This window comes from Homarus americanus, unplaced genomic scaffold (genome assembly GCF_018991925.1).
Source record: "Homarus americanus isolate GMGI-L3 unplaced genomic scaffold, GMGI_Hamer_2.0 scaffold28, whole genome shotgun sequence".
NCBI lineage: Eukaryota > Metazoa > Arthropoda > Malacostraca > Decapoda > Nephropidae > Homarus > Homarus americanus.
In genome coordinates this window covers 640,548-665,217 of record NW_024742238.1, presented here as the reverse complement: position 1 = coordinate 665,217, position 24,670 = coordinate 640,548, and the positions used below count along the sequence as shown (strand labels likewise).

Below are 24,670 nucleotides of genomic sequence, written 5' to 3'. Positions count from 1 at the left end.
CGAAACTCACGATATTTTATGCCAAATATAAAACTTGGTTACATTAGGTAGTGCTCGCGAAATTCAAAAAGCGAAATGAAATCGCGCAAAATATGAGATCTTACTGTACTTATTTTATCAATAGGTTAGGTTTATTTTCTTTTTTCTTTTGTTGTTTAAGATAATTTTACTTCACAGTTTTAATCAAGTTGTAAACAGACTGCACCACATTCCTGATATGGATGTTTTATATTATTTTCATAAATTCGCACATGTTTCTTCTCTTTGGTGCCAGATTTTTATTTCAAATGAAATTCTTATGAATGATATGTCAAAAAATCTGATTAACAAGGTGTCATCCCTGTATCTACAGCTTTCTTGACAGCTTTGTTAATAACATCACCATATGTATAGTTTTTTTTTAAGTTTCATCTGAAAATTGTCTTACAGCAAGTTGGATGTGACCATATTTTGGGTTCGTCAGCACAGGAAGACAATTGCCGAGTATGTGGTGGTGACGGGTCTACCTGTAACACAATCACAGGAGATTTTATGCAGAAAACACTGACTGTTGGCTATAATGATATTGTACTTATACCAGCTGGTGCCACCAATATTTATGTTGAAGAAGTAAAGGCCTCTAACAACTACTTAGGTAAGAAGCTGGTACACAAAAATCTCTACATGGCAAATGTCATTACTACTGTACTGAATCGGTCTTGAAAATAAATGAGAGTCAAATGCATTGAACTCTGAATTTGTTGAAAATTACTCAAGAAATTTCTTTATAATTGTTAATTTGATTTTTTCAACAGCTGTTAGAAACATGACTGGTTTCTTTTACCTCAATGGGAATTGGAGGATTGACTTCCCAAGAGCAAGGAACTTTTGTGGTACTACCTTCCACTATGAGAGGAAAGCTGATGGTGTAGGAATCTTTGCTCCTGAGGTCTTACGAGCCAAAGGACCTACAACAGAACCCTTGTTCATAGTGGTAAGTGGTAGAATTATTTGCCACCCTCTTTGACACATGGTATGGAAGAAAGGGGAATGGAATGGGTTATTTATGATGAGCTTAAAGGAACTAAGGTGCTGCAATTTAGAACTAAATTTTTTAATGCCTTTATACAATGTACTTAAATGAACGTTATGAAAACTTTAGGGGAGAAGAGGTAAAAGAATGAAGGGAGCTGTCTTATGAATTCATCTAAAGTAAAGATCACTACAGACACTATCGCTTAACTGAAATGAAAGGATCAGCAATACATTTTCCTAAAAGAACAGGCACCAATTTTATTACAGTTCAAATAGAACTTGTTGTGTCACATTATGATACGTACAGTACTGTATATTGCACAATGTGAATAAAGTTGAGGTATTAATTAACTTGCTGGTCAAATGAGTTTCATATTATTTACTCAGTAATATAGAAAAATACAGTATGTTAACCAAGGAGTATAGGTATTTGCTTATGTAACTATTTTTATTATTCTGGATATTAGAAAACTAATATGTACTTACACTAGGTTGCAAAATATTGTTGTCTTATTTTGACTAAAATAAAAACAAGTTTATTTCATAAATACAGTACATACCGGCATTTGTTCCCTTACTTTTGTTCTTTTAATTTTGTATACCCATTGTAATACTGTATCTATGAAGCAGCCTCCTAACTTTATTTTATTTTTAACAATACATAATGGATGAATTTCTTATCCAGTTCAAATTTGACCCAAATCCCACAAGGTTTAGCCATACAGGTATTTGTATTTATAAATTTTTTCAGATTTTATATCAAGAGAGTAACCCAGGGATCACATACGAGTACAGTGTTCCCAAGGAGGTAACACAATCTGAAGCAGAAACTTATGATTGGCTCTTTGGAACATATGGAGAGTGTTCTGTGGAATGTGGTGGTGGTGAGTAATAATAAAAATAATTACTGTCATACCAAGGTGTCAGTGTTCGTTTGTTTCCTGATTACAGTATAAGTCCAAAAACCCGGACTGCTTGGGGATTGGGTCGGTCCGGATTTTTGGATTTTCCGGATTCTCAGGCAGTACTTTTAAAATTCAAATTTCAGGAGAAATAAAGAAGAGATGAACAGGTACATTTTGATAGTTTATTCATTAGCAAATATAGCATGCTTCATTTATCTAAAAGAGCAGTTTTAAAGATAAAGCTGTGAATTCTAAAATTTTATTCTTTGCCTTTTTTATATCATAAATTGTAGACTTTCCAATGTTATATGTTTCCATTAGAACAGTATTGCTCACACCACGTTCTAGTTTCTTAATTATTTCAAGTTTGTCACTCAATTTCAACGTGTTCTTCTTTCTCTTTACACAACGAAGTTTATATACTTTAGGAGCCATTATTATGGGCTTGTACAGTACTCTGTAAATGGAATGAGTAGGATTCAAAATTACATACGTTGTCACAGTTTGATTGCTCGTTTTAAAGTGGCGACCGCGTGGTCGCTGTGCAGCTGTGGCGCTCACGCATGCACACAAAAGCCAGCTAAAAAAAAAAAAGTTAAGTTTGAGTTTTCGAAAAGTCCGGATTCTCAGGTGGTCCGGATTTCTGGCATCCGGATTTTTGGACTTTTACTGTATTATACTGTACAGTATTTTTGAAGATTTCCTCTAACAGTCGACTATCTGTCAACTGAAAATCTGCTTTACAAAATAATATTTTTTATGGAAGGATTTGAGCGTTCTAAATACTACTATGAATTTTAAGTACACAGAATACCTGTTAATTTAATTTATTTAATTTTCTCCATATTATATGAGAGTAAATGAGGAGAAATTGGACATTCATGCTATATTGCCCTTTAGTGTGGTCACTTAATTCTAGGGATACTTTACTTACTTCTTAACCAAAGGTCGCTATGTTTTTTTTAGGTAGCTGGCAAAGCAAACCAGGCACTGTGAGTTTGTGTTTTTCATTAATCAAGTTGAGAGTGGCAGGAAGGGTAAAACACCAACCAAGATTTTAACTTATTTATTTCTTAATATAAAAATATTGCATTCAGTCACAATAACTAATTAAGGACTTCTCTCTCCATACCAAATCGTTGACCTCCTTACCGAGGTCATTCCTTCCCAATATCACCCAAAAATACTCAATAGCACCAACATATTCGATAGCACAGTAATACACTCAATACATACAGGTACTGCAGCTCATTCTTAGCACCAAGGTCCACACAATAAGTACCCTTTTCACACACACTCCTGTTAAGTAGATGAGATCCTTTCCAGGGATTTATACCAAGACTGTTTCTGCATCCGGTATCATTAGGTTGCTCAAAGTGAAGACCACTAGCACCTCAAATAGAGCCATCATTTCTATCTATCCAGGGTATTGATCTGTGGGATGTCCAGAGATTCATAGTCGCCATAAGCATTACCCACAACACCAGGTGGGTTCCTCATGGTAGAGCAGTAGTTGCTGGGCCAAGCATTTCCTCCGACCTCACTGGTCTCCCTCCGAGGCAGAGGGCAGATTATTGGCCCTCACCTGTATCACTTGTATCAATTGTATCACTATCCACCACAGAGGCTTGCAGGGCCTCTGTCAAACCCCTCAAAGTCCATATAAGTCCATATCCTCACTATCATTATCACTATCACTGACTTGGGCCAGCTGTGGCGGGTGGCGGGTGAAGAACTCGGTAATGTTTTGATGACTGGGCGACCTTGTGCGCACCCTGCTCGCGCCGCTCTCCGCGTAAAAGGGTACACACACCACGGAAAATGAGCATCCCGTGTTCGGCAGGGTACCGCGTAATCGTGGAAACGCGTAAAGTGGGACCGCGTAAAGCGAGGGTTGACTGTACAGTCAACCCTCACATTCCGCGGTGGGTGTACCCCTTTACACGGGTGAAGTATAATTTTTTTATTTAGCTCATAAAATTCATACAAATTATCCGGCCAGAATATAATTTACATTGCTGGAATTCTTACAATTTGATGATCATTTTGAATATAAACATCATAGATTTTGCATTAGACTTACAAATTTTAGATGTAATATTTACTCTGAGTAAATATGTTATCTTTTGTGAAAAATATATGACATTTATATTCAAAATATTCCTGGTCTTACAAGGAATCCAGCAATGTCAATTATATTATCCTAACTTTAGTCTGATTTATTATTTATTACTAAAAAGGTAAACAGTCTGGTATTCCCACACATTTATCTGGTAGGGACGGTTGGTGGGGGGTGGGGGGGGAGGGAGGGACCGGCGACCGACCACCTGGCATGTGTGAAGAATATTTTTTTTTTTTATTAACTGAAGATTTTTATTTTAGCTCATAAAATTCATACAAATTACCCGGCCAGAATATAATTTACATTGCTGGAATTCTTACAATTTGATGATCATTTTGAATATAAACATCATATATTTTGCATTAGACATAAAATTTTTAGATATAATGTTTACTCTGAGTAAATATGTTATCTTTTGTGCAAAATATATGACATTTATATTCAAAATATTCCTGGTCTTACAAGGAATCCAGCAATGTCAATTATATTATCCTAACTTTAATCTGAGGTATTATTTAATACTAAATGTTAAAATCTAGTTTTTTCACCCACTCTTTCTCTTGAAGGGAGGGTTGGTGGGAGGTGGGGGGGAGGGTTGGGACAGACTGACCATCTGGCTGGTTGGAAGAGGGGGGGAGGCAAGGTGGGGTACTTTGATTGACAGATAGTGTCGTGAAGAATATTTTTTTTTTTTATTAACTGAAGATATTTGTTTTAGCTCATAAAATTCATACAAATTACCCGGCCAGAATATAATTTACATTGCTGGAATTCTTACAATTTGATGATCATTTTGAATATAAACATCATAGATTTTGCATTAGACATACAAATTTTAGATGTAATGTTTACTCTGAGTAAATATGTTATCTTTTGTGAAAAATATGACATTTATATTCAAAATATTCCTGGTCTTACAAGGAATCCAGCAATGTCAATTATATTACCCTAACTTTAGTTTGAGGTATTATTTATTACTATATCTGGTTTTCCCCCAAAATTTCTCAGAGGGAAGAGCCAGTGAGTGTACTGTGAGAAGAGGGGGAGGGAGTGGAGTCCATTATTTGAATGGACATTAACTTGGCGACTGTATTTCTCTATTTCTCTTAAGTATTAATTGTGTGCATGTACCATCATAAAATTAAGATGTTATTTTTGCTAGAACATAGGTATTGTGTTGGAAAAAGTGGAGTTTGGGGGTCAGCTGGTCTCTATTTCATTTAATCCCATATGTTATGTTATTCACTTTACGCGTTTCTCACTTTCCGTGGTACCCTGTGGGTTACATTAACCGCGTAAAGTGAGGGTTGACTGTATATATATATACAGTATATAAATATATATATATATATATATATATATATATATATATATATATATATATATATATATATATATATATATATATATATATATATATATATATATATATATATACAGTATATATATATATATATATATATATATATATATATATATATATATATATATATATATATATACAGTATATATATATACAGTGGGGTATGCTATAATGAATCTAATTGGTTCTAGAACCTTGTTCGTAATAGCATTCGTTCGTTATAGGATTAATCCGTTCCAGGCCCCCAAATACAACCACTTAACACTGAAAAATAAAATATAAAATTGTAAAATTTGTAAAAAAGTGCATAAATATGCATCTAAACCCCTGAAATAAAGAATATCATTAATACTTGTAATAAAAAAACAATAAATTAGTAAAAAAAAAAATTAAATAAATAATGTTCGTTGTAGGAGTTTCGTTCGTTATAGCATTCTCAATTTTATAGGTAAAACTGTTTGTTATAGGAATATTCATAGTAGGATCCATTCGTTATAGCATACCCCACTGTATATATATATATATATATATATATATATATATATATATATATATATATATATATATATATATATATATATATATATATATATATATATATATATATATATATATATATATATATATATATATATATATATATATATATATATATATATATATATATATATATATATATATATATATATATATATATACACAATATTACCCATATAGCAGTTTTCACTTATATATTTTATCATATCTTGTGATTGCCTGGCAAATGAACTTTCACTTAACAGTTTTTTTCCGTATCTGTGATGGTATCGGCTCCAAACGCTATTTTAGATTGCCCCACCCGCCACTACCCGACTGCCTGTTTTAGCTCATAAAATTCATACAAATTACCCGGCCAGAATATAATTCACATTGCTGGAATTCTTATAATTTGGTGATCATTTTGAATATAAACATCATATATTTTGCATTAGACATACAAATTTTAGATAAATTTTTTTCTCTGAGTAACTATGTTATCTTTTGTGCAAAATATATGACATTTATATTCAAAATATTCCTGGTCTTACAAGGAATCCAGCAATGTCAATTATATTATCCTAACTTTAGTTTGAGGTATTATTTATTACAAAAAGTTAAGTATTCTGGTTTTCCCACACATCTCCTTGGGACGGTTGGTGGGGGGGTGGGGGGGAGGGAGGGACCGACCGACCATCTGTTACCCAGTGAAGAATATATTTTTTTTTTTATTAACTGAAGATATTTGTTTTAGCTCATAAAATTCATACAAATTACCCGGTCTGAATATAATTTACATTGCTGGAATTCTTATAATTTGATGATCATTTTGAATATAAACATCATATATTTTGCATTAGACATACAAATTTTAGATAAAAAATTTTCTCAGAGTAACTATGTTATCTTTTGTGCAAAATATATGACATTTATATTCAAAATATTCCTGGTCTTACAAGGAATCCAGCAATGTCAATTATATTATCCTAACTTTAATCTGAGGTATTATTTAATACTAAATGTTAAAAACTCTTGAAGGGAGGATTGGTGGGGGGTGGGGGGGAGGGTTGGGACTGACCGCGCGGTTGGAAGAGGGGGGGAGGGCAAGGTGGGGTACTTTGATTGACAGATAGTGTCCTGAAGATTATTTTTTTTTTTATTACTTGAAGATATTTGTTTTAGCTCATAAAATTCATACAAATTACCCGGTCAGAATATAATTTACATTGTTGGAATTCTTATAATTTTATGATCATTTTGAATATAAACATCATATATTTTGCATTAGACATACAAATCTTAGATAAAATTTTTAATCTGAGTAAGTATGTTATCTTTTGTGCAAAATATGACATTTATATTCAAAATATTCCTGGTCTTACAAGGAATCCAGCAATGTCAATTGTATTATCCTAACTTTAGTTTGAGGTATTATTTATTAAAATTTAGTGGTTTTCCCCAAAAAATTTCTCTGAGAGGGAAGAGCCGGCAGTGTAGTGTGAGAGGGGGAGGGAGTTGAGTCCATTATTTGAATGGACATTAACTTGGCGACTGTATTTCTCTATTTCTCTTAAGTATTAATTGTGTGCATGTACCATCATAAAATTAAGATGTTATTTTTACTACAACATAGGTATGTGCCTTCAAAAAGTGGAGTTTGGGGGTCGGGCCGGTTTCTATTGGAATTAATCCCATATGTTCTGTTGTTCACTTAACGGGATTTCACTTAACACAGGACCCTCTGGGTTCAATTGACCGCGTTAAGTGGGGTACAACTGTATATATATATATATATATATATTATATATATATATATATATATATATATATATATATATATATATATATATATATATATATATATATATATATATATATATATATATATATATATATATCAGTGGCGTGTCGTGAGAAAATGCTGAGATGAAGCAGAGTAGTAGTGACAACCTTGTAAGGATCACGAGGATCTGAGGGTTAACAGTAAGATCTGCAGTCTGTGATCTGAGATTCTTTGGATCTGTGTATTATATATATATATATATATATATATATATATATATATATATATATATATATATATATATATATATATATATATATTGCACTGGACGATGCAATTGATGTTAACAATGATAGTAAATGGTGATGTTTAATTATTCTAGGTCACATGACACGAAATGTAACTTGTGCAAGAACAAGTGACTTCCAGGCAGTTGCTGAATACCTGTGTGATCCACGACTTGAGCCTGTTTCAAACAAAACATGTAATGATCATCCATGTCAAGCAAGGTTAGTAAAAGGAGGGGATACATATACAGTACTGTATTTGAATACTTAGAAAGTAATGTTGCTTACACACAGGAAGATAAAGTATTAGATGGTACAGTATAGTAAAGTGGTGGTAGAGCGGTACCGCTCTTGCCTCGCAAGCAAGATGTCACGGGTTCGATTCCTGGGCTGGCAAAAGTTGTTTGGACACTCTTCCTAGTCCCCTAACAGCAAAGTAGGTACCTGCTGTAAATCGAAAGTTGTGAATTTGTATTTAGGGACAAGTTGTTGGAGCTTCCAATATCTTGCTTAGACATAAACCATTGACTTTTCAGGCTTCTGCGCCCTTAACTCATGAGACATAAGGCAAGCATGAACTTGGCATGCTTCCCTGTTGGGAGCTGTAAACGCTTCTGCGCTTCACCTTACACAAGGATGTAAGGGGGGTGCCCAATAAAAACAAAACAAAAAAAAAGTATGGTAAAGTCTTCACTTTGAAGGAAAATTGTCTCACTTTCTGCATACATTATTTTAGTCTCTCTAGAAATTAACATAAAATTAATATAAATTTATGTATCATTCTGTACAGCTGGCAATTTGAGGAGTGGACACCTTGCACGAGTTCATGTGGAACTGCTGGGTGGCAATTCCGTCATCTGTACTGTGGCCAGAAATTTGCAGAGGGACGGCTATCTATTGTAAATGATTCAGTATGTAATGCCCTCCATGGACCAAAGCCTCAGACTGTAAGAGAATGCAACAAAGATTCTGTATGTGCATCTTGGCATGTAGGAGAGTGGACACCAGTAAGTAACCAAATGTTTTGTGTACAATATTTTAATGTTTTGTTTGAATGTAAGAAAGACCTGTCATAGCTCTAGTGCTTAACTTTAAAGAAAAAAATGTGTTGTAAATCTTCAGTACAGTATATTTGTGATAGCTCTGTTGAGATTATCATTTAAAGGATTTGTTTTAGAAATTTTTATAAGATGCTGTAATTTGTTTTACTATATATTATGGCTAATGAATCCTCCAGTTGCTGTCTCCAGTAGGATAAATTCTTCCAAGCCCATCTCCAGAATTAAAAATATGTTATTCCTTACCTAAACACATTTTTTTGACTTTTAATTAATAATTTTTATTTTAAATATAAAAGCTAGATTTATAACTACAGATGATAACTTGAGACAATTAGTGTCTGTACGGCAGGCACCCTGCTCTTCAGAACTAAATCCTGTAGTAACTGTTTCTGAACATTTACAAGTGTTACTCTCTATTAATATCAGCAGGTCATGTTGTGTTGTGTCTGTTACAAAACGTGTTGACATTTGGCACGTTTTTGTTGAGCAGCAGAAATTGGACAGTGAATGCATAAGAACATCAAGATCGTTTGAGTGATGTGAATGTGTAAATTGATGTAGCTTTTTTTAAGTTATTCATGATTGTATATTGAAATGTTCTCCCTACTTCACTCGAGCTATAGGCTATGGGGATACAACCATAAAAACATTACCATATGCCAAGATTTATTTAGAAAAATTTAAATGAGGTGTGTTCATGGCTGTGACTGACCACCCATAGGACGATCAGAGAGTGTAGTACTGTGCCTTCAGCTAGGACAGTTCATAGTGTAAAAAAATAATTGAAGGAAGTAACACGCATGATTGCCGGGAACACAATATTGGTGCCACAAAATTAGTTTTTTTCTGTGTTTTCTTAAGGACTGTGGTGGTGTATATGATCCACCATTCATTGGGAGATACAGTGTACATATTGATAGTACATGGCAATACCAACAACCCACCGAGGAAAACTGGAAAAGAAAACAAAACATAAAATAACAGAAAAAATAACAACTAGCTGAACTGTCTTGGACGGCAACTCCACATGAATGAGGGTCTGCCACAAGGTCATGATCACTCACAAATCTTAGTTCACTTAGATTACAATAAGTAGGTGTAATTATAAAGGAAGTCATCCCAGAAAAGGGTAAATTCTTCCTCAGAATAAAGTGAGAGATTACAGAGGTTGGCATTACCCCCCCAAGCCACCTAGACACCAGACACCAAGGCCTGTGTAGAAATGCAGCTGAGTCGTGGGCTTTAAAAAGTCCTTAACACTTAAGTCCTATCATCTAGACACAAAGTAATTGTAATTGTAATAATAATAATAATAATAATAATAATAATAATAATATAAACAAAAACAATAATTATTAAGCCTACGGTTAGAATTATATCACATCGTAAAGTGGGCTTAAGGCTTAGAAGATTCTTACAGAGTCTTGCTATTAAATTGGACAAACGCTCACCTCGCACATCTCCCCTCAGGATTGCCAATGGCAACAGCTGTCAAGCAGTGTGTCCAACAGGTGAAAATATGTAAAAGAAAAGAAGAATGGGATAGTGAATGGGGGGAAAAACCCCAACATCACCAGGAAGTTTGTTGATATGCAATTACTGTAGTGTGACATCTAGGGAGGATTGTGTGGGTCTGAACAAAGCGGTGTTTAGGATGAAGCTGATTGCCGTAAAGTATGGAGGCTGTTACTGGTATTGCCCTAATGTAAAGCCAAAGTAAATGAGGCTATTGCAGAGCATAAGGGAAAAAGATACTTAGAGACAAAAATAGATGAACCTGGATCCTTGTTGGTTGCCAAACTAGAGCAAATTAGGAAGGGTATCCCCACTAAGACTGAGGAGGAGGCTGCCAAGCTAGGGCACGTTGGGTAGGATATCCTCAGTAAGACTGAGGAAGTTGCTGATAGAATAGAGGGAGTAGTTAAGAGGAGCTATGCTCGTTGCAGCAGGGGCACAGAAGATGACAGAGAATAATGTAGGACTCAAACAGGTCCTGTAGCAGCTAGGGACTCTGCAGAAGAGTGTTGAAAAGATGACAACTAGTAGACCTACTGATATGGGAGAGGAGGAACACCGGGAACTATTCGAGCACAGGAACAATATAATAGTGTTTGGAGTTCCTGAGAGTCAGTGGGAGGAAGCTGAGAGTAGGAATACACACGATAAGATGAAGTTTGAGAATATTTGTGATGTGGCTCTGAACCTGTCAGCTCTCCCTCATGAAGTGAGGAGGCTAGGACAATGGTAGGAGAATAAACCTCACCCCTTCAGGATCACATAGTAATGAGTAATGCAGAGGGAACAGCACAAAGAACTCCTGAAGTTTCTGAAGTACTGTAGAAGAGTGAAGATTTGAAGAGGAAAGGAGATGGACGTGGATGGGTTATATACAAAGGGAAAGTAGTGAAGGCAAGTACACCAGTACAGAACCAGGGGACAGTGGGACACCCCATCCACTCTACTTCTGACCCAAGAGGAGGCAAGTGTCATGTAAACAATGCCATCTCTAGCTACACTCCACAAAATACAATGATTTTAGTAAACGAGGCAGCTGCTAAGTATGGGGGGAGGCCAGAGTCACTACCAAGATCAGAGACGTTACCGAGGACTAATTCTGGCTTGAAAGTAATTTACATTAATACTGACACGTTCCTTGATAAGAGAGTGGAGTTTGAAATCCTACTCGAGATTCATCAACCCGATTAGTAAGTGTTGTATAACTGTTGTATAAGAGCAGGAGAATCGACTTGGAGGAATGTGAGTTCATTATTGATGGATATGACTCATTTACAAACCTTTCTCAAGCATCTTGCAAGAGGGGTGTGTTTATCTATGCTAGGTAAGACCATACAGTCAGCCAGGTGAGGGTGCTGCCTTGAAAACACCCTTCAAAGCGCTTGGATTTTCTGACTGGTAGACAAGCAAAGGTTTTAGTTTGTAATCCCCAGCAGCATTACCCCCCAACAGTATGGTCAGCCTCTCCTTGGCAGCTTTATACCCTGGTGCTGTTTTTTCATGTTTTGAAAGATATGTGCTTTTGGGCATCCTTTTCCAAAATAAACCAGTCTCATCAATATTAAAAACTTGCTCAGCACAATAATCTCCTTCTTCAATTACTTTAGCTAAAGCAGCAGGAAATTCACAAGCTACAACTTCATCGGCACTAGCTTCTTCACCTTGCACTTTAATGTTATGTGAGTTTGCCCTTGCCTTGAACCAGCCCCTACTAGCAACAAAATCTTCCCCATTAGATGCCATTGATTTTGATCTTCCACACTCATATGACTAACAATATTTCCATTTTAATTAACAATCCAATTCTTTGTTAAGTAATTGCAGTTGACTGCATTGGTGTAGATCCTTTAATATGTTCAAGCATTTTCTCTTTGTCTTTCAAAATTGTTTTAACCGTTGAGCGACTGAAGTCCAACGCCTTACCGATCACTGAATTTTTTCATCTGTATTTCTTACAAATGTTGTTTGAAGTAGAAAAATTATTAAATAACACATGAAAGGTAGGTGGTATGGTTTATGAAAACTGGGTAGATACACATTTTTTAATTATTTTATTTTTTTTATTATGTTACATGCCCACTGATCCTACATACCGATTGTTAAAAAAAAAAAAAAAAAAATTAGGTCAAAAGCATAAAAGGGAATAATTTTTTTTTTTGTGTATTAAGAGGAGTGGGTAGTTACAATTCAAGATGTTCTGAGTTGTCTCCTAGGTGTTGTGAAATGATTGACAAATTTCACTGCCCAGCAGCCAAATAGAAATCCAGTATTTTTTTTATTAGATTTATAGGTACTGTACCTGTACTATTTTTATTTTTCCTCCCATTTTCTGGTATATATGATTTTAAGAAAACTATGACTGCTGGAGGAAAATACACACCCAGGTTTTTTTCCGAAGTATTCACTGTTGAAATGGTGGGTGCATCTTTTATACCTGTTTGTCATATATGCCATAAAATATAGTACTGTATATGGTAACTAAACCTGAAATATAGATACAGTAATGTACTTTATATCACAACTAGTTCCCATTGATATTGTCCCTTTATGATTATTTGACCTTAACTGTTCTTGGGGGACTGTACCATATTTTGTGGAAAAACTGTAATAGATTCAGTAATATTGTTTATTTTGGGTTGACCTGAGAAAATGCTTAATATTACAAGATTATCTTACGAGCAAAAAGTGTTATACTATACTGTACTAACAAAATGTATCTCTGCAGTGCAACAAGTTATGTGGTGTTGGCCATCAGTTCCGGAAAGTTAGATGCCATGTGAGATCTGGCAGTGATATCAAAGTCTTAGATGACACTGTCTGTTCAGAAGAGAAACCTGAAAAAGAGAAGCCCTGTGAAGGTATTCCATGCAGCGGTGTTGACTGGGTAGCTTCTGACTGGACAGGGGTAGGTTTATTGTACCAGCTTTGATTCTCAGTCGTTTTTATCCAGTCATGTTCCTGCTTCATTTTGGTGAATTTTAGTATTAAACTGTAGAATTTTTTTTTATCCATATTCCATTTGTCAGATATTTGCATGTTTAAAGAATTTTTACAAACGTATTAAAAAAAATGACTTTAATACTGCATGATATTTAGAAATCATCATCACTGACATTTTATGACCATTTTCCACATTTGGCTGTGTTAGTTGATAATATTTAGGAATGAAGTTGTGTTGAAGTACCTCTGATCCTTTTGTAGATTCTCATTTCTTGACAAAACATATGTGCATCACTTTATTTATAGGTAAACCAATTTATAGAGTAGAAACCCTCACTAAATTATGAAATATTTGTACTGCTCCTCAACACCTGAAGTACTGGGTATGTGAGAAGAACATGCACATGCTACCATTTTTTGGAAGGCAGGAGTATTAAGGGTAAGGTGATATACTTATGGTACAGATACTTGTATACTGTACTGTAATTAGTCCTTGGCAATTACTCAATATTACTGATGTATTTGAAAATTACAGTAATTTGTATTCTAGTTCTGAAAAAAAGTTTAACCTGAACAAAATAAAAAATTGAAATCATAGATGGACTTAATGCTATATCAAAGAGTCAGAAGTTAGTTAAAAAACAAAACTTAATCTCAAATTGAAGTTGAATGAATAAAATTGTCAAAACTGGATTTTTACTTTTACCTTGTACTGATGGATAGAAAAAAGAAATACCTCTATAATATAATTACAAACTATAAGAGTGTTGCCAACTAGAATGAGAAGTCTAATAATTTTTTTTTCCTTTTTTTAAGTATTTCAGCCAACTCCAGAAATTAGTGAAGCCTCATATATTACCACCTATATACTGTAGATAATAATGGTGGGTGCATCTTATACTGTATACCTGTGTGTCATATATGCCATACAATACAGTACTGTATATGGTAACTAAATTTGAAATTTAGATACAGTAATGTACTGTATATCACAACAAGTTCTCATTGATATTGTCAATTTATGATGATTTGACCTTAGCTGTTAATGGGGATAGTAGTTAGTAGGCAGCTACCAAACAGGGAGGTACTACCGCCTGGGAAGATATTGGAAGCATAATGTGTTGTCTAATGGTAGACCCTGCTGCCATATGGCATCACGAAAATTGTGACCAAGTCCCAGGTTGCTGATCTGACTTTCTGCCTCATTTATACACAATTACAGGGTCTCAATTGTTTCTCTTACTTTGACAACACAACATATATCTTTTCTAACTCTTGATCTGTTTTATTATTTTCTTCTTTTATTCTCCTGTGATATCAGTTGACAGTACAGGGGCCCCCAAGTTTGCGGATTTTTATTTCATGGTCCTCGATTATTCATGGATGACACCCTGGATGTACCCAAGAATGTCTGTGGGTAGTTTTAAAGTTGCCAGCATATTCACGGCCGTGACAGGGAGCCATTCGATCTAGAGACAGTAATTTCCTTTTCCTCTATTGTAAATATGTATGTGTGTGTGTAGACACACACACACACAAAACACATACATATAAATAATAATTAGAAAATCCTCTCACAAATAATCCTAAACAAATTTATAAAAAATGTGACAGTCTACCCTCAAGTCCTCTACCTAGGGGATTTCAATGTACATCACAGAGAGTGGCTTGGCTCTGCAAGGGATGACCCAGGTGGAGCTGAGGCACTCTCTTTTTCCCTACGTAATGATCTGGAACAAATAATCAAACACCCTACATGTGTTCCTGATCGACATGATCAACTTAGTAACATTCTTGATCTTTGTTTTACCTCTAACCCCTCACACTATTCATACATCTTATTTTTATTAAATCAAAATGGGCACGACCACCTCCCCCAACGCCCTCTAAACGCCAACTATAACACTATTGGAGGGCACACTGGCAATCCTTGCGCGAATTCTTCTCTGACTTTCCTTGGGATGAATGTTGCTTTTCCTCTCGGGACGCCTCGGTATGTGCTGACAGCATTTCTGGGGTTATACACTGTGGTATGAGTGCATTTATCCCGTCTACCAAAACTTTCACTTTACAATCATGGCTTGATTGCTCCTGCTCTCTTGCATGTAGGGAGAGAGATAGGGCGTATCAAGTTATGAAACTATCTCCTTCTCCTATCACCCACTTCTCATTCATTACTTCTAGGAATCGTTGTAAGGCTATTCTTTGTCGGGCCAAGTGGAATTTTATAAAAAGAATGACCGCTGACCTGATTAACTCTTCTTCTAGTAAATCCTTCTGGTCCTTAATCAAAAACATTTGTACTAACTTGTGCATTTCTTCTTTTCCTCCTCTCTTCCGACCTGATAACTCTAAAGTCAACTCTCCCTCTGTTAAAACCAATTTCCTAGGTACTTTATTTTCCTCCAACTCCACCTTGGATGATTCCAACTCTACCCTTCTTACTCCTGCTCCTCCTACTAAACCTATGCACTTTCCTATAATCTCCACTCGTAGGGTTGCTGGTGTGTTATCCAATCATGATGTGAGTAAGGAGCATAGTCCAGACGGAATATCCCCTCTTGTTCTGAGGGAGTGCGTTAAAGTTCTGGACCCTGTGCTTGCTCGCCTCTTTCTCCTTTATCTCAAAACCCAAACTTTTCCTTCTTCTTGGAAGCATGGCTCGATTTAGCCCATCCCAAAGAAGGGTGACCATTCTAATCCCTCTAACTATCTCCCCATTGCCCTAACTTCATCCGGCTCTAAGATTTTCGAAACTCTCTTAAACTCTCATTTTCTCCGTCACCTTGAACACCTTTCACTTTTGTCAGATCACCAGTATGGTTTTTGCCAGGTGAGATCTACTGGTGATTTGCTCTCCTACTGCACCCATCTTTGGAAATCCTCTCTTAGGGATTATGGGGAAACTTTCGTAATTAAGAAGATTTGTAACCAGGTGAGAAGGTTGGGTCAGCATGCCCTCTGACCTGACTACCGGCTGCTGCGGTGCTTTTTGAAGATTAGTAGGGTCATTACCTAATACCTGACCATTGTGGATTTGATCTCACCCTCCTCTGTATATATATATATATATATATATATATATATATATATATATATATATATATATATATATATATATATATATATATATATATATATATATATATATATATATATATATATATATATATATATATATATATATATATATATATATATATATATATATATATATATATATATATATATATATATATATACTGTATATATATATATATATATATATATATATATATATATATATATATATATATATATATATATATATATATATATATATATATATACAGTTAACCTCACTTCGCGGTCCCATTCCGCTGCTTTCCACGCTTACGCGGTGCCCTGCCGAACCCAGGATGCTCACATTCCGCGTGCACCCCTTTACGGAGAGTGGCTGGCGAGCCGCCCATTTTGGATCCAAACCCCGCCATCCGCTATGTTGTAAGCGGCGCAACATGGTGCGCATTGCCGTCGCCCAGTCATCAAAACATTACCAGTTCTTCACCCCCACCCACCACAGCCGGCCCAAGTCAGTGATAGTGATAATTATGGTGAGGATATGGACTTATATGGACTTTTGGGAGTTTGACAAAGAGGCCCTGCAAGCCTCGTGGTGGATAGTGATACAATTGATACAAGTGACACAGGTGAGGCCAATAATCGCCCCTCTGCCTCGAACCAACCGCCCATCCCTGTCCTGCTCAGCCATTTTTTCTACTAATGTAAGTGTTAAAAAACCAATATTATTGATATTTCTCTTAATTATTAATTGTGTGTGCATACCATCATAAAGTTAAGATAATATTTTACTACAACATAGTTGTGTGTCAAAAAGTGGAGTTTGGGATCGGCCCGACTCCATTTCAATTAATCCCATATGTTATGTTATTCACTTACGCCACTTTTTACGCGGACCTCCGTTACATTAACCGCAGTGAGGGTTACGTATATATATATATATATATATATATATATATATATATATATATATATATATATATATATATATATATATATATATATATATATATATATATATATATATATATATATATATATATATATATATATATAATGAGCTGTATTATCTGTGGAACACTATAATTATCAACTAAATAAATGAGTAGTGTATATGGTTTTGATAATGTTTCATTTTATGCAGTGTGGCAACAGCTGCAGTCAGGAGAAGGAAACACGGTCAGCATTGTGTGTAAGCCAGAAGGGTAAAGTAGTGAAAAAAGAGTTTTGTTCAGCTGCACGCATGCCACCAACCAGCCGTAATTGTACTGATGCTACAGAATGTGAATTCCGCTGGTATGCTTCAGATTGGAGTGTGGTAAGTACTGATTTCCAGAGAGATATCACCTTCTGTTGCAACTTTGGATTATTTTTTCCCGAATGTTTAAAAGATTTTGTACCAAGTAATTTATATAATTAATAAATTTTAAAGGAAAATATTTGTTTGGAAATAAGTCTCCAGATACTGACAGCTACCTTTGATGCTGTGTCACATATATAAAGAATGTTCATATATTGTTACCCTTGTCTGTCCATCTATGAGTAAGAACAAATTTTTTCTTGGTGATTTTAACCACATAATCGTGAAATGCTCCGAGTTTAAGCTTTGTGATGAATATTACACCATCAAAGTACTGTAAAAGTGCATCACTGTGATTCAACTGATCGCATTTTTTGCTTTAGGCTAAGTTTTTGATCACCTTTTGTATTTAGTTTATTGAAGTCATTATGAAGGCAAGGCAAATCTTTCCAACTACAGAATATCTAATTCTAAGAACAATATTCTGTGCATGTTATTAACTTTATATTGAATGCAATATGCAAAGACACAAGTCCCCAGATTTAACGGTCTCATTGAAAGTAATTAATGTTATTAGGAATAGCTTTTGTTTCCTACAAACTCAGGACATAGAGAATGGCCAACAGCTCCAGTAATAATCTTGGCCCTAATACAGTAGTAAGGGTCTGTATGAGTTCCCTTGGTTTCACTTAGTGAAGGTGGACCTCACTGATAAAAACTGTCCAGAAATTTCTGTGATACCCAAAGCAACATAGTGAAATCTTCACTACTAGTAGAAGTTCAGTTTGTTTAACCAATGTCAAAATTGTCAGTTTATTTTATTGGGAATAGTCCCAAAAATCATGCATTAAACTAGAAGTAGAATGCAATAGGATATGTATACAAGAATAACATCATAGATAGGGGTTAATTACAGATCTCTCTTGGCTATCTGCAAAGTGTCAAGGAGATTAGTAACAGCTTGTGTTATATAACATTCACATTACTGAGCCTTTAGTATATAGCTGTGCATCTATCTACGCTTAATTTGTACGTGCAGAACGTAGTTTCATACGATACTCATTGGATACAGCTTGTGTATTTGTAGTGTCTACAACCTGCATAGGTATGTCTTGGACGTTTTTGTTTTTATTTTGTGCAGAAGTGGGAAGCAAGTCAGGGCTCACCTTTTTTTAATCTGTCCACGTGTACTACGTCGGTAATTTGTGTATCTGGTTTAAGTATTTTGAATTTGTTACCGTGCTCTTTGGCAATTATCAGGAAGGGTCCTTAAAATGTCGGCGAAAGCTTAGAGATCCTTTCAGGTCTCTTATCATGACAGCGTCGCCTATTTGTAGCTTGATAGGCTTAGCCTGTTTATGTTGCTTGTAAATCATTTCAGCGCACGATGCTGCTAATTGTTTACGCACTTTTCCATGGATGTCAGTGAAGACATTGATTTGCTTCTTTGTATAATCATCCATGTTATATACTGGTTGTGAAGGTCCTGTAAGTATGTCATAGGGTAACCTTTTATCGGCCCCATATATGATATAGTAGGGTGCTTTGCCTGTGAAGCTATTTATTGACCCATTTATTGACGCTGATACTTGAGGTAACAAATCCCCCCTTGCTACCTGCATTGGATTCACTATATGTCTGAAAATCTCTAGGATTTTGCAATTGGTCCACTCATCTAGGCCATTCGATTGTGGGTGATAAACTGCTGTGAAGCTTTGTTAAATGCTGTAGTATTCATTAGGTGACCTGCGCAACATCCCGGTTTAATGTGACCAAGGACGAATGCTTTACGATCCTTGTCGTCTTGGACATTATTATGTCTCATCACATCCTCACATGCTCGGAGAAATGCTAATACATTATAGTTAGGATCATCCCTTGTGAAGTTTCGGATTCGATCACGCTGTGGTAGTATTTTCCACACATTAGTTGCTTGCGTCACTGGGTTAGTCATGTTAGTGGTTAGAGGTTTACTAGTTAATTTAAATGCTGGTAAATCACTAGTGCATGCATTATAAGATGCCAATACACTATACTCATGTGTAGTGTCAGAGGTAGGTTCACTATACAGAGGTGTAGTGTCGTAAGAACGTCCTGACCTAAGTTGTGTAAATAATAATTCGTCATTTGTTTTATCTATGACTGTTTCACTAACTTCAATCGAAGTGTTTACTGTTAGTTCAGGTTCAATGACTTGTAATTCATGCGCACCTTCGAGTTCACATGTGTCAATGCTAACTGTGTCATGAGGTACAGTGTCACTTGAATCACTATTAAGTTTTCATTATGGTTTACAACTTGTTGATCGTTTAAAATATATAAATGATCCATAAATGTTTCTTAGATTTAAATGTTTAATAATTTTGCCAATCCATTCACAATTAAGTAATGTGACATGTAAATTTTAGTGATAATTAATTGTATAAATTATTTTTCCATTAATTGTTACAAGGCACTTGACAATTAATTATTATCTATCACTATCCCTACCTTGTGAAGATATGTTTTAAATTACATATAAAATGTGTATACAGTGACCCCTCGTTTAACGAACACCTCGGTTAACGTAATTTCGATTAACGAACTGCCTTCCATAAGGATCTTCAATTCGTTTAACGAAAAAAATTTCGCTTAACGAACTTCTTACGAACCGACCTCAACATGTTTTCGCTTGCACTGACCGGGCAACCAGCTTTAGTATCAGTCCGCCAATACATTAATCGGTTCTAGGGCTTAAATTCCTTACTATTTTTGTAAATATCAAGAAGTTTATACTATTCAATTATTTTAAAAGTTTAATATTAACTTTTTTAGTCATTTTAACAATTATTGAACATAATTGAAGGTAAAGTGACTAGTTTAATGCGCGGCATCCAGCCTCTTAACACAGCAAACAGGCGTCAGTCTCTCTCTGTTTTCACTGGAGGTAACATCTTGCTTGAGACTCTCTTCAACTAAGCGCTTTTTTTCTGTGTTTCCAAGCAAATTATTGGTCATTTTGAAAATTATTTTACATATTGACAATATATAGTGCAGTGCAGTGTTATTTTAAAGAAAATATTCTTTATTTACAGCTAGTTTAACTTTGAAAAATACGTGTTGCCATTGTTTGAATCTAGCATGGGGCCTAAGAGATCAAGAAAAGTGATTTCAATCCAAATGAAGCAGGAAATAATAAAAAAACACGAACAAGGTATTAAATCAAATGCGCTATGCAAAGAATATGGCATGTCGGCATCAACTGTGTCGACAATTCTTGCACAAAAAGACAAATTTAAGGAAGTGAACGTGAGAGACAAATCTACAAGAGTGTTTAAAAGTAGATCCCTAATCGTAGAAACTGAGAGGTTACTTATCATCTGGATTAGGGAAAAACAGATGAAAGGTGATTCAGTTTCTGGTGATTTCATTTGTGAAAGAGCCAGGGAGATTTATGAACATTTAAAGACAGATCAACCTAGTTCTTCAGGAACAGAATTTGAAGATTTTCGGGCTAGCAAAGGCTGGTTCGAAAAATTTAAGAAAAGAAGTGACATTTTAAGTGTTGTTAGGCATGGTGAAGCTGCTAGTGCTGATAAAGAAGGGGCAGCAAAGTTTTTAATTGAATTTAAAAAACTGATGGAAGAAAATTATCTTCCACAGCAAGTTTTCAATGTTGACGAAACTGGGCTGTTCTGGAAAAAGATGCCCAAAAGAACATTCATCACCAAGGATGAAGCCTCTTTACCTGGGCATAAACCCATGAAAGACCGTCTCACTCTATTGCTTGGTGCCAATGCTTCAGGGGATTTCCGACTGAAGCCTATGCTTGTCTACCACTCTGAAAACCCCAGGGTGTTCAAGCAACAGAAAGTGGTAAGAACAATGCTTGGAGTTTATTGGAAGTCCAACCGTAAGGCATGGGTGACAAGACAGTTCTTTAATGAATGGGCTATTGATGTGTTTTGCCCCTCTGTCAAGAGCTACCTAACCACCAATAAACTTCCTTTAAAGGCTCTTCTCCTCATGGATAATGCTCCTGGTCATGACCCTGACCTTGCCAGAAATTTGGAGTATAAATTTGACTTTGTGAAAGTGTTGTTTTTGCCTCCAAACACTACATCACTCATACAGCCAATGGACCAGAATGTGATCAGCAACTTCAAGAAGTTGTACATGAAGAAAATGTTTAGGAGGTGTCATCAGGCAACTTCCATTGATCCTGAACTAACACTGAAACAGTTCTGGAAGACACAATTCAACGTCCTGGAGGCTGTAAAATTGATTGTGTCATCATGGCAAGAAGTCTCCAATAGAACCCTCAATTCTTCATGGAAAGCACTGTGGCCATCAGTAGTCCATAATTTTGAGTGATTTGAGGATGACACAGAGTTGGACCAGGAGATTGTGTCCATTGGTCAGTCATTGGGTCTTGAAGTGGAGGAGAAGGATGTGGAAGAGCTTGTGATGTCTCATGAGGAGGAACTTACTCCTAATGACTTGAAGGAACTGGATGAGATGTTACGGGTAGAGGCTGACAGTGGTGAGGAGGAAATTGAAAGTGATGACCATATGTCAGCTACACAGTTGAAAGATGTGATTTACCACTGGGAGAAGTTCAGGGAACTGGCTTCAAAGCACCCAGAAGTGGAAAAAACTGAACTAGCTTTGTGTCATGTTGAGGACTCAGTGGTCTCCTTCTTTAAACATAAGTTAATGGTGAGGAGGACAGATGCCCCACAGACCACAATTGACACTTTCTTCAGTAAAAGGCAGAGGGAACAAGATGCTAGCCCTCAGCCTTCTCCTCCTGCACCTCCCACTTCAAATGCACATCATCACCATCATCCAGGAGCCTTCTACATACACACCTCAAAGTAAGTAAATTTTTCCGCCATTTTTGTTGAAGTTAGGAAATTTTCGGTGAGCTGGAACCAATTACCCAAAAACCCATTGAAACAATGGTTTCGGTTAACGAACGTTTCGGTTAACGAACGACCTTCTGGAACGGATTGAGTTAGATTGTGCGAAGAGCCACTGTATATATAACTAATGATTGTTTGTGAAATACCTAATACCGTAGAGTTGATTGTAGTTTCTCGGAGAAGTCCTCTTGTTTACATCTGATCAGCTGGGCTGGGTGGATGACGTAGTGAGAGCTGGTCTCACGACACCGCTTTAGGGTATCGTGCCGGGCTGTGAACTGGTGAAAACTGGGCTGTACTCTTTTGAGTCTGGTGCCTGGTGGTTGGAGATAAACCATCCTTCAACACGGACATTATTTAAACAGCCTACTACACACTGAGGGTTGAGTCTGTAGCTTTATGGTCTGTACACCCAAGAAAGTGTGAAAGAACAAATGTTTATGGGCTGTCCACCCTAGGAGGTGTGACAGAACAAATGCTTATGTAGCTGTATGCTCAATAGTCTGGGTGATAAAATGTATACAATATAATGAATATACAGTCATTTCTGCTACAAAGCGTGTTTTGTCAACGCGAATTGGCTATAACACGATTGATGAATAGAAGAACGATATTTGTAAAACACGAACGCGTGTTGGCTGTAACGCGATTCCACTCCAACGTTTTCAGTGTACTGTCACTTGGCGCAGGGTTATGCAGTGTTTACAGTTCACGTTCGACATCACATGTTCAATTGATTCATGTGTTTTGTTTGTGAAGTGTTATTTGATAGGGACTCTTATAAATTTCATCCTTTTTTTGCAAATTTAGCTATTCCCATAAATACTGTATTAAAAAAATAAATAAGAATAATGTTTCGCAGTGCAGACTAATAGCGCTTTACACCCCCGCTCTCTGTTTACATCACACGATCAGTTGAAACACGTGGGTTGTTTTGAAGCGTCCTCAGTGATTTTTGCTTACTCTTTCTCCAATTTTGTGCTATTAACTGTGAATATGGAAAAGAAGAATATCTCCAAGAAGAGTTCTGGTGATCGCATTCCTGGTGGTGATCGTAAAAGAAAGGCTATAACACTTGAAGAGAAGCTTGATGTTACCAACCTCAAAATCACCCTTCTCCCCCATCAAGTTATATTCATATTTTTTCAAGGTAAAGTGTTACATTTACTGTATGATTTCATTGTTAGATATGAATGTAACATTTATTTAGACTGTAACATTTAGCTATCCTTTGTGTAAGGCTAACTCCTAAATTTTTTTCAATTTCGAGTAATCTGCACCTAACCCTATTTTCTCCATAAGCCCTGTTATTTCTATTGCGCGAATTTCCACAACGCGAGGTTTTACAAGAACACAACTATCTCGTTGTAGCAGAACTGACTGTATGTCCTTAGCCCATATTTATATAATATTAATGTGACAGAGGCTAATACACCATTCAACCACTCAGTTTTGTGTTGGTAGGCCAGGTGAGAGGATACAGTACCCACCCACAGTTGGTTTATTTATTTTCATGTATTTTGTGCAAAGTGCTATTCCACCCACTTTGATATGGCTTCTGCACCAAGTTTTAGTAGGAGGGAAATTATTCTCATCCATCACCTGTAGTTCTGGTAATTGTTAATTTTGTGCAAATTTTCTGATTAAGGTTGGTTATCTAGGCCAAAAAGTTGGGTATTGGGGTGGGAGGAAAGTGCTTGATAACTCGGAAAATTTGATAACGTGGAATGGTTGGAGCTCCACATATTTTGAGCTATCAAAGGTTTACTGTATAATAATGTAGGAAATATTAACATTTTGGTGGACTTTGTATTAAGAATGGGGTGAGCTTTTATTAGTTACCCTTGGAAAATTTTGAATATGTCTGAAGAGAGCTGTAGACTTAAGAGTTGTTTTGTGC

At 35.9% G+C, this 24,670-nt stretch overlaps 1 protein-coding gene across 10 annotated transcripts in view; it reads left to right on the top strand.

Annotated features, from left to right (window-relative positions):
- LOC121876639 (papilin-like) overlaps positions 1–24,670 on the top strand; it is a 267,725-nt gene that overhangs the window by 57,260 nt on the left and 185,795 nt on the right. For all 10 annotated transcript variants that reach the window (XM_042381925.1, XM_042381926.1, XM_042381924.1 and 7 more), the window contains 7 exons: positions 430–634; positions 795–973; positions 1,766–1,898; positions 8,086–8,212; positions 8,781–8,997; positions 13,292–13,471; positions 17,711–17,884. In XM_042381925.1, coding sequence (XP_042237859.1) covers positions 430–634; positions 795–973; positions 1,766–1,898; positions 8,086–8,212; positions 8,781–8,997; positions 13,292–13,471; positions 17,711–17,884 — 1,215 coding nt within the window. The remainder of the gene's footprint in view (positions 1–429; positions 635–794; positions 974–1,765; positions 1,899–8,085; positions 8,213–8,780; positions 8,998–13,291; positions 13,472–17,710; positions 17,885–24,670) is intronic.